The 18,841-nt window shown below is 40.0% G+C and overlaps 1 protein-coding gene across 1 annotated transcript; it reads left to right on the top strand.

Moving 5' to 3' along the window:
• The first annotated feature begins 15,812 nt into the window (after nt 1-15,812).
• LOC147558599 (NC domain-containing protein-like protein) lies at nt 15,813-18,619 on the top strand. Its single transcript, XM_086660318.1, has 2 exons — nt 15,813-16,224; nt 17,742-18,619. The coding sequence occupies exons 1-2, from the start codon at nt 16,131-16,133 to the stop codon at nt 18,452-18,454; spliced, it is 807 nt and encodes a 268-aa protein (XP_086516444.1). The 5' UTR covers nt 15,813-16,130; the 3' UTR covers nt 18,455-18,619.
• Nucleotides 18,620-18,841: the final 222 nt, after the last annotated feature.

Below are 18,841 nucleotides of genomic sequence, written 5' to 3'. Positions count from 1 at the left end.
GCAATGAACTAGTTTTTGCTAAGAATCGAACTAGTTCATATTGGATATGATTGATAGTTTGATAAATTGAGTTTATAAAAGTATTTTAAGAGTGTTTTAAAATTATTTAAACTCACAATTTGATATTATTGAATGGGATTCAATGAATTTCAAATTGAGAATCAAATTGATGATTAAAAGTGTTTTAAAAGACTCAATTTGATTGAATTTCAAACTAATCCATGCTTGATTAAGTTGATAGTTATGTTTAAAAAGGTTTTAAACATAAAATTAGATTAATTTTGAATTGGATTCAAAGATTTTTCAAATTGATTTCAAAATTGTTCTTTGAAAAAGTTTCAAAAACCTAGATTTTGATCCAAAATTGGTTTGATTAAGAGTTGTTTTTAAGTTTTGGAAACTTTTGAAAAACAAAAATTTGGAATTTTAGAAGTGTTCTAAAAGGAGTTGTTTTGAGTTTAGGAAACTCCCAAAACAAATTTGGAAAATTTTAAAAGTTTCTAAAAGTTTTGAAAAATTTTAGAAGTGTTCTAAAAGGAATTTCAAATTTTAGAAAAGTTTTAAAATTGGAAAATAGCAACATAGAGTTGCATAAGAAAAAAAAAATCGGAAACTAGGGTTTTTGGAAAAACCCTAGTGTCCGGCCAGAAGCTCCTGGATGCGTCCAGAGCAGCTGCTGAGACGCGTCTAGGATGCGACCAGCAGCTGCGACAGAAGCTTCTGGACGCGTCTTGGAGACGCGTCCAGAGCAGCTACTGAGGACGCATCTTGGAGACGTGTCCAGGTCGCGTCTAGGACGCGACCAACAGCTGCGGTGGGAGCTTCCTGGACGCGTCTAGGATGCGTCCAGAGCACTCGACCAGACGCGTCTCCAAGACGCGTCTGGGAGGTTCTGGGTGTCTCGGACTAGTCCGAGACACCTAGTGCTGGTCCGGTCCAGCACCAGACACGTCTAGGACGCGTCTGGTACATGGACTAGCGTCCTGGCTCCGGCCAGGACGAGACCAGGCCTTGATAGGCCTCGGCCAGGACATGCCGGCCCTATGGGCCGTGCTATGTCCGGACCTTGTCCGAGCCCTTTTGTGGGCTTGGGCCGGGACTTGTCTAGGACTTGTCCCGGGCTTTTTCGAGGTTTTTCGGACCACGAAAAGGGACCATCATTCGAGTGGGAGTTTTTGCCAAAATTTCTTCCGATTCCAACCAAATAATTCCAAAATCAATCCGGGCCATCCAGAAGGTCAAAACGGATTTCTCTTTAAATTGATTTATGAAATCATTAAGAATCGAACCAATATTTTTTCCGAAATAGACCCGGGCTTTCAGAACCCGAAACGGAGTTTTTCCTAAAGATGATTTTAGAAATCATAAAAGATAAAACCGGAACGCACCATTAGTTGAATTCTTCGAATTTAGACTTAAGGTCCGTAATGTGACATGTGATGTCAACAAAAGTATCTCCCAAGATAATCATGCATATATAATTCTTAGCCTTGATATATTAAATGAATGCATGTGATGTGAATGCGGGAAACTAGTATGGCCATAGATTTATTTCTATATTCTTGTTTTAAGCACGGATGGGTGCATGCTTTGTAATTAATTTTAATTTCAAGTTTATACGATCTGCGAATCGTTAGAGTCTTGTAATTAGAGTTTAGGGTCTATGAGTCCATTGAAGAAACTCGAGGATGGAATCCAAAGGCGAGTGGGAGAAATCAATGGAGGTTCAAAGATGGCGATCTAAGACGAACCAAAAGGCGAAACAAGAAGAAAACCAAAGGAGATTAGATCTTCTAGGTTAGGGGCCATACTAGAATCCATGTCTGCTTGATTTACTTTCTCGCGCGCATTTACTTACTTATTTACGCTTTATGTCGTGGATGTTAGTTAGGCTAAATAGTTCACTATAACAAACGCTAGACCAGCGTAAAAGTCCCCAAAACGTAATCTTGAGTAATCGCCTATCAAGATTAAGACACTCGTTGCGCCCTTGTTCGAGGAAGGTGGGTCGGCCTTCGCAGAGTACCTCCTCTACCTTGGGACAATGCGGGTAGGTATATAGAAGAGGCCTACACGTCTAAATAGTTCTACTCAACGAGATCAGCAAGAGAGTCTTGGATACTCGAGGCAAAAGGATAGATTAGTCATTCATTAATGAAATCTATCAACCAAGAGTCATAAGGTATGATCAGTGAAGTAGTTCACTCACCCGGAACGACGGAGTCAAAGGGTAGGGCCTTCGTCCGCTTTACTCCGAAGAACTGAGATCTTGGAATCACTTATTCAATCGGGGACGATTTTTATTGAATAATGTGGGAAAACTAATGTTTTTCAAAAACGATAACGAGTTTTAAAACTTTGTCATTTCTTTATGTAGAATTAAGATGACACATGAAAACGGTTTCAACTTTAAAATCACACCTAAGGGAGGTGTTGATCCACTTCCTAGAATGGAAGAATGAATCCGAGAATAGTTCTCAGATTCAAAAGGAAAGCTTACTAGAATACCCAATCCCAATGTTGACTCATACCGAAGAAGGTCAAAAGCCATTTGCAAGCAATCGTATAACATTCTCTTTGGAAGAGTAATGGATGCTAGCATAAACATTAAGACAAACTGAGGAAGAAATTCCCACAGAAATCATAAATGGAGAGGTACGAGACCTCCACGGCAATCTGAAAGTCACCTTAACGGAAGACAACAGAATACATCTATCACCCAATTCAATATCGATTGAACAAAGATAGATAAAACCTTAGATGAGTCACTCAGGTTGTTACGAACAAACTGAGCAGAACATACGGGAATATCCAATCTAAGAAAGGTTCTTGAGATTTGGTACAAAAATCTAAGAAAGAGCTCTTAAGATTCAAAAGAGCAAAGGGTCAGTCAAGTGAGACAAACATTTGATCGAAGAAAAGGCAAACAGTTACCGAGTACATGATGAAGAGTATTTCTCATTACTGTGAATGTTTCCAAACAATGGCTAGACCATTCAAGAGGAAACTACCCTTAGCACCTGGAGGACATAAGGAATGGAATTACGAATTCCGATTCCAACATCCTTGTTAACAAAGTTAAAAACAAGTATCGTAAAATTTCTTCATCAGGTATTTTATACCGGATGTACGGCTCGGTAAAGCTCAAGGAAATCACATACTTGACTAAAAGAAGTAAAGATATAAGAGGGAGCAGAAGCAGTAATGCTAAGGATGGTGAAAGGGATCAAAGTCTTCTTTTAGACACTGGTCTAGCTTAGAACTTAATAGTGATTATTTTGTATTCTAGAAACGTCTGATGTTTTAAACCAGTGGTAAAATTAACTAAAAGTTAACATTGATAATGGCTAAAATCAAGAGATTCAAACTCATTAAACTTCAGCATTTCAATTAGGTCTTAAGGACTAATTGACAAAGTCGCCCTTTTTCAAAAGGCATAGAGACTAGTAATCTATTAGGACTCATACGGTGTTATGCTGGCCTATAAGTTTACTTGCAGAAGCAAACGAGAGAAACTTCAATACGTACTCTGACAACTTCATGAAGTATGGAAACGTACAAATCATAAAGTGTAAGTCGGAATATTTGAAAGGTTCAAACAAAGTACAAACCGAAGCAAAGAATCACTTTGACAAGAGAGTTTAAGCCGTCCGATTAGATTGGAGTGGTGAAAACTTGAGTCAAACACTTGATAACCATCAAAGGAGTTGAGAAACCGTTTCCCAACTCGCTCCATGGAACACATCTGAGGATGGTGGATTCAGTGGGAGTAATCGAACATTGCTATGCATAATTCGATCAAAGATGGGTTTAAGCCAGTCTTCCGAATATTTTGGGACATATTCTAGAAACCATTGTTTTCACACTTACCAAAGTCCGTCTAACAACTAAGCTTTTAAAAGCATTACAAAAATTAGCTAAAGTCTGACGCAATTTCTTTAGAAGAAATTTGGGCTTTTTCCACAAGCAATCAAGGGAACAAAGTGTTTGTTGCTCATGATAGTATTCTTATAGTAATTAGCGCACCTAGTAATCTGGGTGAAAAGTACTAATTATTACAAGAATAAGTGGGAGAAAAGTACAAGTCGATTTAATTCGATCATGAGAAAAATCATGAAGGGTCATGAAGAACAATCATGAAACTTGTACAAGACGATTAAATTCAACCAAGAGCAACAAACTGCGGCTCCTCGGAAAAGGAAAGGTTAAAGATATGATCTTGTAAACCCACCGCACAAAAGCGAATGTCATTCGCAGGAGAACTCTCAAAGCGAGTGAAAGTGTCTCTAAAAGAATATCTCAAAGTAGTTGAGATAATTCTAAATTGTTGTTCACAAGCCCTGAAAGGTCAAAATAAAATCTTAAAACCTCAGAAAATAAAGGTTATTTCTGAAGAGATAAAAGACCAGCGCAGAAACGGAAACTGACTCTAGATTTTGGCTAGAAGTCAAAATGATCGTGGAATCCATATCTCATCAAGACATGAAGCTTGATAATTTAAGTCAACAGAAGACCTAAATTGGTTTTCCAAAGTAGAAAACTGAGGAGGATGGAAACATTCATGTTTCCCGAAACTAGACAAGAAGAATAAGATTCTTCCAATCAAGTTATGTCCATAGGCATGCTTCAGAAATCTATCGACGGATTAAAAGCACGCAAGAGTTAGAATCTTCGATTCAAAAAGGCTATCAAAGAAGTTTGATTCCTGAGGAATGAAGATAATCTTGAATCACGAGTTTCAAGAAGGTAAGTGGGAGAAACAAACCTTCCGGGTCCGTATGCTGAGTACATACAAAAGATTGAGTACGACATAAGATGTTGTGTAACAGTGAACACACTGACTCAATAAAAGGACCACACACAAGGATGAAATGCCATTTTGGGCATCTGAAGATCTATAAGCATAGATCAAAAGGATGATAGGATTGGAGAGACTCAGTACGCTGAGATGTTTGAGATCCGAAACAGAAAATCTAAGACTCGGAAAGTCTAAAAGAATTTCGACCCAAAACTCATGACTAAGAGCGTTGCTAAATCGGAGTTTGAAAAGACACCAATGTAGCAAACAAGCATGAGAGAGAGATTTATGTTCGAATACATAAAGTCAATCATATTGGATATGATTAGCATTTGAATATCCAAATTCGGATTTGAAAACCGAAACACTACTTAGAAACATCCTAGAAGGCTAAAGGATGAAGTAGTACAAAAGTTGAACATGTCATCGTAGCAAACTTCCAGACATGGAAGGAAAGTAGGCTAAAAGTGTTTTAAGCCGGGAACTGTTGCAAATACTACATAAAGAATTAAAAGCCTTAACTCTAGTAAAAGTTACTAGAAATTATCAAGGTTGAAGATAACGGTCTTCAAATTAATTGATAATTAGCAAAGTTTAAACGGATTACATCCGTAGTCAAACTAAACTGTCACCTAAGACAAAGTATGAGAGTCATACACGAGTCTAAGGCATGAGGTATAACTTTAAACCTCGACAAGTAAAACTGAGTGGGTAAAAAGAGTTTTACGGAAGAGGCTCAGATTTACAACTCTCGTTATCAGAAATAATAGAGGTATTTCACAAGTCGTCTAAATTTGGTTTAGTGTTTAAACGACAGTCCATTGATGATAAAACATTCCGAATAGGTTTGTCAAATACGTGATCTGATGAATGAAACCCTATTAGGTGAACTTGGAATATTTATTATCAAATCCCTGGTCCAGGTCATTGCATGGACAACAATGACTCACGAAGACTAGCACGAGAGTTGATGGGATAGCGCAGTTTCATGGACTATAGGAATAGTATATTTTATTCGACTACGTGGGTGTGTAAAAGGTTTATACACTGGATAACCCTCAAATGAGAAGTACGTCACTCGTGATGAACGTCAATACTTCACATAAAGACAATTGGAGAGATTCCTCAAAACATGAGTGCTCCACTCATCTTATGAAAGGAATGTCCGACTTTGGTTCCGTCAAACGCCGCGCCGTAAAAGGAGGTTATAAAGACGGATACTGGGAAGGACAGGATAGACATGAAGTTAAGTGGGAGCGCAAGAATGGATTGTGTCAACCTAATCACATTAGGTACAAAGTGTCTCAAGGCCACTTGATGAGTAGCAACTGAAAATGCGTGGCCACGCTCAAACGGATTAGGAGTTAATCGTTTGTATTTTACAGTTGTACTCGGATATCATGAAAGTCTGAATGACATGACGTATCAGATGGGATACTAAATTGACACGGGAATCGAGGCATTGCACTTGTTCTAAGTCCAAGTGGGAGTCTGAAGGAGTTGAAGGAGATGTCCTTCGACCAAGATGGCAATGCGAGCAATATGTCGGCTAGTAAAATTGATTAAGAAGATCATCAAGTCCGATTGATTTAGGGGTCGTAGCGTTTAGCTAGAAACCAACTACGATCGTCGAATTACGAAGTAATTCGCGGCTAACTTCGATCGGATCCTACATCGGGTTACACATAAGAATGGGTATTTAATCGGATTATATGACTAGTGGGAGTGTGATATAACATTGGGAATGTCTCATAAACATATCTCACAGGCCTAAATAGAATTTGGGCAAAAGATAGCAAAAAGACCCGAAATAAGGGTTTTGGGCCTAGGCCGATTCGGGCATTTTTAGGGTTCGGATTGTGCTGATTTTTGGAGGGACGTTTCCTTATGTTATGAACATTAAATATGCCAATTTTGGATGGGTTTGGACGTCATATCCTTAGGGAATTGAGAAAATATCAACTAGTTGCTATTTTCGACTATTTCCCTAAATCTTATTCTAAAGGGTGTTTTAGGAAACCTAAAAGGAGGTGGATTCTTATTAGGGTTCTATATAAACACTCTTAGGGAGAAGAATAAGGTGTGGAATTTCTCTCTAAGCTTTCTTACTCTACCACATCAAGTAGAGAGGAGAAAGTGAGCTAATTCCCAAGCTATCTTCTAGTCAAGCAAGAAGAAGGTCTTCTTATTATCAAACCACCATTGGAGTGCTAGCGAGCTTTCAAGGAGGGAGATTAAATATACTATTCGGTGTCCCAAGTAGAGGAGCTACGTTTGAAGCTCTTGGTCTTCTTTAATCAATTCAACTAGTTCGAGGGAAAAGCGATTAAGGTAATCTACTATCTCCATTAGTTTAATTACTAGTTTTGCATGATGATCTTGAGGATACTAGTGTTAGACATTAGATGTCGTTATCCGCTATAAACACTAGTATAAGGGTTTAATTCCCAACAGAAAGTCACACGGTTAGGGAGATCGTTAGGTGGGCACCAGCAATTAAGCTTTGAGTCTTCCAATAGACGGGTCAACAGGCAGAAGGTCGGATCTGGTAGTCGGATAGCTGGGTAGGCGAACGTTCGAGCAGGAAACAGCTACTAGTTGGAAAACTTCAGGGTAGGAAATGGTTGCTGACAGACCTGCACAAGAGAAACGGAACCGTGAACTATAAGGGCACCGGTGATGGTGTCGGCTAAGGACCCTCCGATGGTTAAGTCAGTAACTTAGTTCAATAATATAAGATGAATAGAACGGAGATAGACTTACTAATGATATCAGTGTGGTTGTAGCATCAGAGGTGGCACGACTCGTAGAGTGGTCGGAGCTCGATTCTACGGAGTGATGAGTCGGGGTAGCTTCTGGACTACTTGGTCGGCAGAGTCGACTTCGAGTTATAGAAGAGTAGACTCTTGGTAATGGCAGAGTAGACTCCTGGCTATGGCGGAGTAGACTCCTGGTTATGGAAGGACAGACTAGCAAGATATAAAAAGAACAGAGCCTCTAGCAAGATCAGATGAGGTATAGTAGACACTTCTAGCCGGAACCTCCTCCTTAGACTAGCTTAGATAAGAGATCATTGGAGTATGTGACTTCTAGTCGGAGCTTTCTGGTGGAAGTAGATAGATAGGAGATGATCAGAGTAAATGACTTCTAGAGTGCTTAAGTAAAGAGTGGGTAAGTAATTTCGAGTGAGCGTCTGATGTCCTTTCCAAGAGTGAGGCTTCCTCTATTTATAGAGTTTAGGGGAGAGTAACTACTCTTACAGCGCAGGTTTGTCAGATCCGCAATAGAAGGATCCCTCTAAAATGCCTTTGTAGCAGTTGATCTTTTGAGGGGGTAGCGTAGCCCTACGATGCACGCCACTTAAGTCTGCTCGTTACCAGAAGAAGTGGTCTACTACTCCTTTAAAGTAGCGCAAGATTCGGTCTTCTACTATGACTCCAACGTGTAGTGAAATGCTAGGATTTGACTGACTCAATCTCAAACAGTCCGACCACGTAGGCGCACCACTAACTAGAGTGCGAGTTGGCTATCATGGCAGACCATGTCTTTGCATGGCAGAAGCATGGGCTTGAGCAAGCACGCAAGTCTTTCTAGGCTTACGAGACACGTTGGACTTGCCAGGTAAAGGGCTTCCAGTGGGCTTCCTTGTTAGGCCACCAAGGCTTCTGAAGGCACACCTCTCATGTCGTGCGAGGGCAGATGCATAAGGAAGGCCCAGTGTTATTTTCGCTTACGTTAGGCCCACGTACGATTTTTTGCCAATACAGTTTGTCCCCACTCCCTGAGTTAGCGAGCGGCTGACTGAGGGAGTAGTTGTAGTTCGCAACAATTGAAGCGAGCCTAGAACCCTTGTATTTCCCCTTGTTTCCCCATGCGTTAGTTGTAGACGGTAAAATGTGTACGGGTCGAAAAGTCCAACAGTCAACGGGTTGACGGTCAGAAGTCTTGTCGGATCGGGTCGGATGCTTCGGGGACCGGCTGCTTAAAGAACCTGCACACAAAAACAGAGAAAGATCGTGAAGCCTCTGAGACACCGGGATGGTGCCGGCCTAAGGTGGCTCCGACGGTCAAGTCAGATACTCGATCAAATATAAATAGGAAAGTCAAAGTATGCGATAGGAGGGTAACCGTCGTCGGAGTACTTAGGTGTCGTGGCTCGTAGAGTTGTCGCGACAGATCTCCACGGTACTGTAATGAAGAGGGTGATGAAAATGATATTGTGAGGATAGCCTGCTGATGGTAAGAGGGTTTTGCGATAGGTTGTTGGTCGTAAGTAGATCACGTGGCAAGGGGGTGGTCGTATAAGAACGGTGTCGATACAACCAGCTCGCTACTGTTGGATGAGAGATGGATCGGACCCGAAGGTTATATGATTGCGGCAAGGTGGTGATGGTACGAAGACGACCAACTAGTTACTGTTAAATAAGAGACGGATTGGATCCGAGGGTTATGTGATGCAGTAAGGTGGTGGGCCTATGAAGATGGTGTTGATACGACCAGCTAGTTATTGTTGGATGAGGAACTATCAAGCTCTTAAAATCCCAACTTCTAAGTCAGTAAGTCAGAGACTTTGGGAGAATGGGAAACTTTTGGAGAGGTTTATTCGAGAGAATGTTAGAGAGAAGATAGAGTGGGACTGCTTGAGTATTGTTGTCGAGTATTGGATGCCATAGTCTGAATGGAGCATCTTCTATTTATAGTGGTAGGGGGGTCGTCTTGATGACGACCAGCTAGTAACCGACGTAGTTATTCCATGACGTTACTCTTGGGAGACACGTTAAAGGATAGGGGATCTGATGTATCGACCATCAGATGAGTTTTTGAATGTCTTGAGGGACGACCAAGATGTTAGCGCGTGTGCGATAAGCTATTGGCCGGTAACGTCCGTCTTTAAGTGGTAGATATGGGATATTTAACACCAGTGTGGTTACGGAATGCACAATAATCCTCTGGTCGTAAGATAGCTTAATACTGCAGGTGGCTATCGCGTGACACGTGTCAGATATGCTTAGTGTCAAGCGGGTATGGATTCGCCGGCCAGAGTAACGACTTGGACCATTATCGGGCCTTGTGATCAGGCCTCGCGGAATTTATCCTAAGGAAGCAGTTGTTCCATTATTTTACAGGCACATCGTTGGGCGAATATTTGCCCATACAGTAGCCATGGGCATTTTGAGAAGCAGTGACGAAGGGGCCACAGATGTTCGAGTCAACGAGGCCCGCATTTCAAAGGAGCGACGGATGGTAGAGCATCCGACAATGCTCGGGATGTGGCATCGCGAGGCGGGTAAGACGCCTTTGCTGATAGGGGCAAAGAGGAACGCCCTGCACGGCTCGTGGCTGGACCGGAACGATCAAGCAGGGTAGGAACGCCATATGCCTTGCCTGGAAGCTTCGGGGCAAGAGCGTCTTACCCCGCCCTAGGCAGGTTTTTTTTTAATATATATATGTATTAGTGTTGTGTACGTTTGTACACTTGTCGGGCTTACCTGAAATTTTGCTTCCGATTCTTGTCTTCGTTAGATTAGTAGATTTATTAGCGCTACAGCCATCATCGTTTATCAGACTTCATTTTCGCGAGATTACTCCGTCAAGTTACGCTTCTTCCCGTGACATATTGTCCATAACATTTTTGAAGGTTGTAAACGAGTCGTGTGGCGACAAGATGTGTTGGACAATGTGGTCTGTTTAATTAACTTTGCCACCCATATATAATAGGGTGAGGGGTATTTGACCCTTGTTGATTGCAAGTGGTTGTTGGAGTGATCTTTGGGGAAGCATTTGGAGAGGATTTTCAGGAAGGAAGTTTGGAGAGAGAAACTTTCACCAGCGCGCTCCCGCGCATTTGGAAGCTTTGAGAGAGGACTTTCAGGAAGCGTTGAACGCCCAGAGCTCCTGCGCGCGTGCACGGGATCGCGCCACGTGCGCGCTCGCTAACCATTCAAGGAACGACCTGCGCGTTCCCGTGTCGATGTGCGGTCAGCCCTCCTTCGTCTTGTTTATGTTTATTTTGCTCCGGGGGTCTCCCACTCCGCTTCCGCGTATGTCTCGGATATGTCAAGGGTCCTTGGGACACCTAGGTTCTTAGCGTATCCGGGGTTTACAGCAATCAAATGTATTTGTGCAAGGGACCTCCTTGGCGGGAAGGAGGTGGGTGACACCCCTTTGGTTGGACCCTATAAAAGGGGTGAAGTTCATTATTTTACTTACCATTTGAAGCTTGAAGATGGAGATTTTAGGGATTCTCCACGTGTGATCAGGTATTTTTCTCTCTCCTACTTGGTTTTATTGAGTTCTTACTTGTGATTTTAGTTATTCTTGAACTATTCTTCACTCGATATTGAATATTCATTGTGTTTGATCCTCATAGTTAGTTTTCTTATTTGTCGGAATATGTTTTTGAGATTGCGTACCTTGAGTTAGTTATTGCTAGGCTTGTCACCTCGAGTGAGTTATCGCTAGCTAGGCTTGATACCTTGAGTGATTCACTGCTAGGCTTAATACCTTGAGTGGTTCACTGCTAGGCTAGATACCTCGAGCGAGTTGTTGTTATGCTCGATACTTTGAGTGAGTTACTGCTAGGCTTTATACCTTGAGCGAGCTACTGTTAGGATCAATACCTTGAGTGAATTATCGCTGGGCTGGGTTGATTAAATGCACACTCCAAGCTAGTTATTGCTTAATTCCTTAGCTTCACGACCTTTGTCGCGTTTTAACCTTAGTTGTTGTAGGGTCTGAAACCTTGTCCATTTTCCCTACAGACTTTGCCTTTCGAGATGAGTCACCATCAGCAAGGTAGTTCCTCTAGACCGACTCATGCACCTGAGCCTTCTGAATTCCGGCGAAAGATGGTGCAAAAACGCGCATCCTTGAAACGCTTGTCTGAAAACCCGATTTCATCCATCACGGAGCTCGGACTACAGAATATACGATTCATGTTAAATCTTCCTGATTCTATAGAACTCGGGCTTCCGCAACCCAACGAACTAGTTGATGAGGAACATGAGGGTTGGACCACGTTTTACATTATTCCTTTCTTCATGGGGGCTAGGTTCCACATCCCCCGCTTGGTTCATGGAGTTTTTAACCACTACGAGATGGATCCTTCGCAACTCATGGCTGGCTCGTGGAGGCTTTTGCTATGCTTGGAGGTGTTGGCCTACCTATAAGACATAAATCTTTCGGCTAGCGATGTTATCCGTTTCTATTACTTGACGAGTCACTTTAGGGACCATGGTCAGTATAACTTCAAGTTGCGAAAACCTGGTGCTACTTAATCACTGATTTGTCGGCTACCGACTGAAAGTGGAAAACCAATTACTTTCTTGCGCGCGGCGACCTAGTGTTCGGTGACCGAGGGGTAGGTCGGATTCCTTCCCATTGGCAAGACGCGCGTAAGTATGTTATTGTTTGTTTTGAGTACCTCATGTATTGTTGTGTGTTGTTGCCTAAGCTTGTATCGTCTCCTTAACAGATTGTATGTTCAACAACAAGAACGTTGCGAAGCTTCCTGGTTGGAAGGAGAGGATCTCCAAGTTGCTCGAGTGTCGTGAGCCAGAGAGGAGTAGTGCCTACCTTCTGACCCATTCCCTTATCTCAGGTACTCCTTTGTGGGATTTCGTCCCTTGTAGATCTTTGACTAGTCGTCTTCCTCCTCCCGCAGCGTCGAGATACGGGGTGAGATTGAATATTACCGAGAGACGTTTGGTGTGCCGATCCTATGCTCACCTCCTCCGGCGAGTACAGAGTCTTTTGCATCGTCGCAAATGGTGGGTTCCGACTACACCCTTGCTCCCTATGCGGATATCCGGAAGGGTGGCCAAAGGAAGGGATCCAAGGCGGGTACCGGTTCGAGTTTCCTTCCACCTTCTTCTTCGACTGCTCCTACCACCGAGGAGGCCCCAGTCTCACTGCTCTTTTTCGGACAAGCAATTATTGTCTTCGTAGTTAAATGACACCAATATTCGTTGTAGACTTAATCCAGGAATAAAATTCGTACATGAATAAGTACTGGATAAATACTTGAGATTTCGTTTCTAGAATTTTTGTTTACATCTTAGAAGGATAAGTGCAGGACTTTGTTCCTTCTAAATAAGATTGAAGAGTGTTACATTGAACTAGTTGTTGTCGAATGAAGCAATGTTCGTCATTCGGGTTAGGTGTTTGGTGACTTTAATTGACTAGTGGGCAGGTGAGGGTTGCTTAACCCGTTATGTCTTTCCGTCTCTTCATAGTCTTCTCCTAGCCTCCTCATGCCCCCCAAGTCGAATTGTGGAGCCTCTCTGGTGGTTTGGACTTTGACTCTGACGTCTAACCTCTTATTGTTTTTGCTACTTCATTGACCGTCTTGGAGACAGTTGTTGTCATCACACGCAAGTACCTAAGAAGATTAGATCTTTTAGGTTAGGGGTCATACTAGGATCATCTAAAGTTGTACCAGTTCTCTCTCTACAACCCTTCTTCGAAATTCAACAAAACTTATTGATTCCACCATTTCTTGTTCAAAATTTTTGGATAAAATCATTGTAATTGAGTGTAAATCTTGAAGCATCTTGAATCTTTCAACTTTTCTAGGTTTCACTCTCAAATCTCTTCTTATTCTTCACCGAAAATTTGGGGATAACTTTTGCTAGGTTAGGGTTTCCATAATTATTGAGGTAAGTTCATCTTGGCTAGGGTTTTCAGAAATTTCATCTGCATTGTTACTTTGTTTTATGTTATGTGTTGTTTTGTTTGATTTTGTATATGTTTTTTTATTGATTTATGTATTGTTCATCTTGCTATGGTTTTAGTTTGTTTCAACTTTATGATTACATTGCATCTTATGTTTTGGTTGTTTGTGAATTTTTATATGTTAAATTCATCTTATGTGTTGTTGATTTTTCAATTTTCGCTGGGGTTTTATCTTAATCTTATGGATTGGTTACTTTGTTTAACAATGTTCACAATGTGTTTGTTAATAGTTCTCAATCAATTGAAGTATTGCTTATGTTTGTTGAAGTTTGTTCTTACTTCACTTAATTATTATGGTCATTTATCTTCTGTATTATTTGTTTATTCTTTCTTTATCTTCATTATTATGGTCATTTATCTTATGTTTATATTTTTTAATGTTGTGTCAATTTATCTTATGTATTGAATACCAATAAGAAGCATACCGTTTTATCACGTTAAAGTTGTAAACCACATAAAGAAAAATGCATACTTGAACACTTAAAGAATCACCTTAATTCATTCATACATTACATGGTGTGTTTGTCGATATATGACATAAGTTTTAGGAACTTAAAATTGCAAGTTAAACACTCAAAGAAATGTGTTAGATCAACTCTCTCGGATTGAAATTATTATTATTTGATACAATGGTGTGAATCCTTGATAAATCTTCAATTGTATTACATGTATTTTTTTTAGGTTGTTCTTTAAAATTGACTTATTAAAAGTTTGTGGTAGTTTATGTTGTATTGAGAGATTGGATTATTAAAAGTGCATATGTGGTAGAATTTAATAATATCAATTTCAATAATAGAAATCTTGTTACTTGTCTTGTTCATAAGAAAAAAATTGATTGGCAGTGTGAGTCTAGACTGTTGCAGTGTGAGTCTATACTGCTGCAGTGTGAGTCTAAACTGTTGCACTGTGAGTCTACTATTGCAGTGTGAGTTTTTATGTAAAAAAAATTTATTTAAATTCTAATTGTTAAGTTTGTATTGATGTTGTTTTATGTACATTCTAGTAGTAATTTGACCTAACATGAAAGTTCACCTCCCTCATCCTAAAATGAAATTCTTTTTATTTAGACATAAGAAAAAAAAAAACTTTTGAGTTTTTTGAAACATATTGCTAGATCTATTTAGGAGGAAAGGTATATAATGGACATTTGTAAATGTGATACTCAAATTACTTCATTTAAGTTTCACCTCATATTTTTCGTTATGTTCTTATGTAGGATAAAGGTCCCATGAGAATATATAATCACGATCATCAATTGAAGTCGGGTTCACCCATCCGAAACATAGTGGTTGGAACATCACCATCGAGATAGAGTAGTTCATGGGTTGTGAGTTAGGTTAGACCTTGGGTGCATCGTAAGATGTTTGTACAAGAGTTTAAACCATTCCAGTTAATGATGTATGCGAAGAACAAACAATTATTATGATTATTAGTTCCATAATTTATGTAACCTACTATGGTTTTTCAAACTTAATACTAATGCAATAGTTTGAAAACAATAATAAAAATAATTAGTTAGTCCATTTGACTATATTATTGTATGTTGGAACCACATTACTACAATGTAAAGAGAAACTCAATCATATATTAGATACTTCTCGACAGAATCCAGACATGTCTAGACATTGTCAAGACAGAGTTTATACTGAGTCTATACATGCCTGTTAGCATTGTAACTTTCTCTAAATGATTAGAAATTGAAGAAATCTTAGTCAATCGATGAGGAACCTTAAAACTTTGTATTTTTAGTAGAAAAACTAGAAAATTGGGAGGAAGAATGAGAAACTTAGGTTCAAAGGGAGGGAACAGTTTGGTTTTGGATTTGGGTAAGAAAAATTCGAAGTCCAGATTTTCCGGACTCCATTTTCATAAAGGGGCAATTACGATATAAAACAAAAAATAAGGTTACTTTTGTAATTTTTCCTAAAATTAAGGTCATTAGATCAAAGTTAGACTTGGGGTGGGTCATTTGACCTAATTATTTCCCTCGCATTTATCTTGCTGTCCCTTTCCTAAAGAATAAAGATGACCTACGCCGTCTAGTAGTATCAGCTTCCCTAGATTAACCCTCTCTTTTCTAGAGATTACCAACAATAAATCGAACCACCAATTTCCAAGCGAGAATTGACACGTACTGCCACGTATATGCCAGTGATCTACTCGGACACGGTTTCTAATACCGTGTTTATGCGTTTCGGGTCTAAACTTTAAATTACGAATATACCCTTATTGCTCCAATAAGATAATAGATTAATAGAAGCGTGTGCCTTCATCACTAAGCAACCCATTCATGGAATATTATCCGGTACAGATTCTTACTTTTATCCTCACCGTATATTCCAATACTAAGTCAACCAAGAGATTCTTATCATGAATCAATGACAAAAAATCCGTTTCAGGATTGCTTAGATATATTGCGAAATATGGAATCATGACTTATATCTTCTTGTGACCGTTCGATGAAAAGGGTTTATCACTCTTAATCTTGACTTATATCTTCCTTTTTCCCTCTTAAAAACATCTTCCTTTTCTGAGAGATCATTTCTTCCAATTTTCCCATTTTTAGATAGAGAAATTAGAGAGAGAGAGAGAGAGAGAGATGGGTTTGTTATCAAACAGGATTGACAAGGAAAGTTTGAAACCAGGAGATCATATTTACTCATGGAGGACTGCTTATGTCTATGCTCATCACGGTTTGTTTCTCTTCTTCCCCCCCTTTAAAATTTCAATTTTGTTTGATCCTTCCGATAATTTTAAGTTATGGGTTGGTCTTGATTATTAGTTAGGTATCTTGTTTTTTTTTTTTTATTAGGGTTTGCTTGAAACTTTAAAGACATCAAACCATGAAAATTTATCCTGAAAACCTAAATTCCACCTTAGAAGAAGGGATATTTTTTCCCCTTAGCCTCTCACATGGACTAGCTGGAAAGTTTTGTATGGTTTGGGTTTAATGCATTTTGCCCAATTCCCAAACATGGCGATTTCGATTAGAACCCTAAAACTTTAGATATGGTTGTGCAATTGTTGTCAAAGTGACTTTAAACTATTATTCGTAATAGGCTCTTAAAACAGGTGAAGGAATGAAAACCAAATATACGATTTTATTCAATATTTTACTAAAATTATATCTTCTTAGCTCTATATACGGAATGAACATAGTGTATAGATAGGAAAATGGCCTTATGCCCTGCCACTATCTTGGCTGTCTCTCTTTTTAAATCTTGTCCGACCACGTACCCCGGCTGGGATTGACCAGGATAGTGGCTTGACATGCTATCAGAGGGCTGGCATAGATGGACATTATGTCGTTCGTGTTTCAAAAATCATAAGTTCTTTTGTTAGAAACCATTCACACGGTAATAGCATGTGTCATAGATTCCCTTTACTTTTGATCCTCGGACATTGATCTCTTGACCTGTATACGTGGAGACAAAGTAATGCATTGAAGTTTTTCGCACCTAAATGTGAAGATTTAGGGTTGACCTTTATAATCTGCTCAGAAGCACTTGAATTGCCTCTTCTTTACTCCCTAGGAATGAGGCAGCCACTAATCGTTAGAATGGTTTTTAGGGAGTTAAGTTTCAGGGTATGATGGTTGTATGTGTTGCGAAATAATTAGACAGTATATATACCTAATAACACACTTCAAAATTTTGATATTTCAAATTCACCAAATCCATTTTTACAAGTTATATGCGAAGTAATTCTATCTTAAAACTTGAACTCACCTCGTAATAGAGAATAGAAAAATGATAAAGACGCCGAATATCCAAAAGAAATTGGCTGGTATCCAACGGCCTGATTTCACGTTGCTTTCTCTCGTTTGAGGGGTGGATGGATCCTGGCCGTTGGATGAGTTTTCAAGCCATTTTGTCTTGGATTTTTGGCATCTGTATCATGGTTGTCGAGAATATTGCAAGTCAAATTTTTAGTTATGATCCGAAACTCCAAAATCATATGTCATGACTTCTACTTTTGCTTCAGTTAGGTTTTACTTGGTGGAATCCGTAAAAATAATTTACTGAAGCAAAAAAATAAATTCTTGATACAATTATGAGATCAAGAAAGAGCTCTTTGCCTTTGTTCATTTGCTCTTGCTACTGATTCAGTCAGTGGTTTGTTTAGTTTTAGGCTTTTGTGAGCCAATCTCTGCTTTTAGTGGTGCATGTTATATTATTGGTTATTTCTTAATTACTTACTTAAAACACAGGCATTTATGTGGGTGACGATAAAGTCATTCACTTCACCAGAGGCCGTGGCCAAGAAGTGGGAACAGGAACCGCATTAGATTTCCTCTTATTAAGCTCTGGACCAACCCGATCACAAATCCCCTGCCCTATTTGCACTCAACAAGAAGAAGGTAATGGAGTCGTATCTTCTTGCCTAAACTGCTTCCTTTCTGGTGGAATTCTCTACCGTTTCGAATATGCAGTTACCCCTGCTCTCTTTCTCGCAAAAGCCCGAGGTGGAACATGCACCCTTGCCGTCTCAGACCCAGACAAGATTGTCGTTCATCGAGCCACCTACTTGCTTAACAACGGTTTTGGATGTTATAATGTCTTTAAGAACAACTGTGAAGATTTTGCTATCTACTGCAAGACAGGCTTACTTGTAATTGCTCAAGGAACAATGGGCCAGAGTGGGCAAGCAGTCTCCATTATTGGTGGGCCTCTCGCTGCAGTTTTGTCAACTCCGCTCCGCCTCGTTACAACCAACATATATGGTATGGCTGCTACTGCAATTGGAGTATACTGTGCGAGTCGATATGCTGCGGATATCGGGATGAGGAGAGATGTGGTGAAGGTTGAAGCTGAGGATCTGACTGCAAGGCTAGTAACGGGCGGCCTTGAGATTGTTGAGGCAGCTGTTGCAACCTTACCACTTCCGGCAGCTGTTGCAACCTTACCACTTCCAACTCGATAGTAACGAGTTTATATGTTCTTTCACTCATCAATAATTAGTTGGGATTGTGGTTTATGGATTGTTCAATGGGTTGGTAGGAACTGTTCTAGACAAACGGGTTGTTGTACTTTAGCTCTTTGTTTGTTTTGGTACGAGTAATTTAAGTATGAAGTATGGATTTCTTTAGTTTGTTTTGTGTTTTGGGTGTCTACCCACGATAATGTATTTCTGTTTATAAGGGATTTCAGATCATTCCCTGAGTTAAGATCAATATTATCCCTTTGTTAGGCTGGTGTACTAAAAAAAAGGATAAGAACAGAGGTTTTCACCATTGTTATCTAGCATTATCTGGTTTCCTGTCTTCCTTAAGAGAGCATCAATTGCCAGAATCGACCAGGACGACCAGTT

The sequence above is a fragment of the Eschscholzia californica genome, unplaced genomic scaffold, assembly GCF_041429995.1.
Source record: "Eschscholzia californica isolate CP2 unplaced genomic scaffold, dmEscCali1.0.p SCAF_2, whole genome shotgun sequence".
NCBI lineage: Eukaryota > Viridiplantae > Streptophyta > Magnoliopsida > Ranunculales > Papaveraceae > Eschscholzia > Eschscholzia californica.
Note: the sequence above shows the minus strand (reverse complement) of the source record. Positions and strands in the feature narration are given on the sequence as shown.

Coding starts and splice junctions, on each gene's coding strand:
- LOC147558599 (XM_086660318.1), top strand. CDS start 16,131: ATGGGTTTGTTATCAAACAGGATTGACAAGGAAAGTTTGAAACCAGGA. Junction 16,225..17,741: donor TTATGTCTATGCTCATCACG/GTTTGTTTCTCT, acceptor CTTAAAACACAG/GCATTTATGTGGGTGACGAT.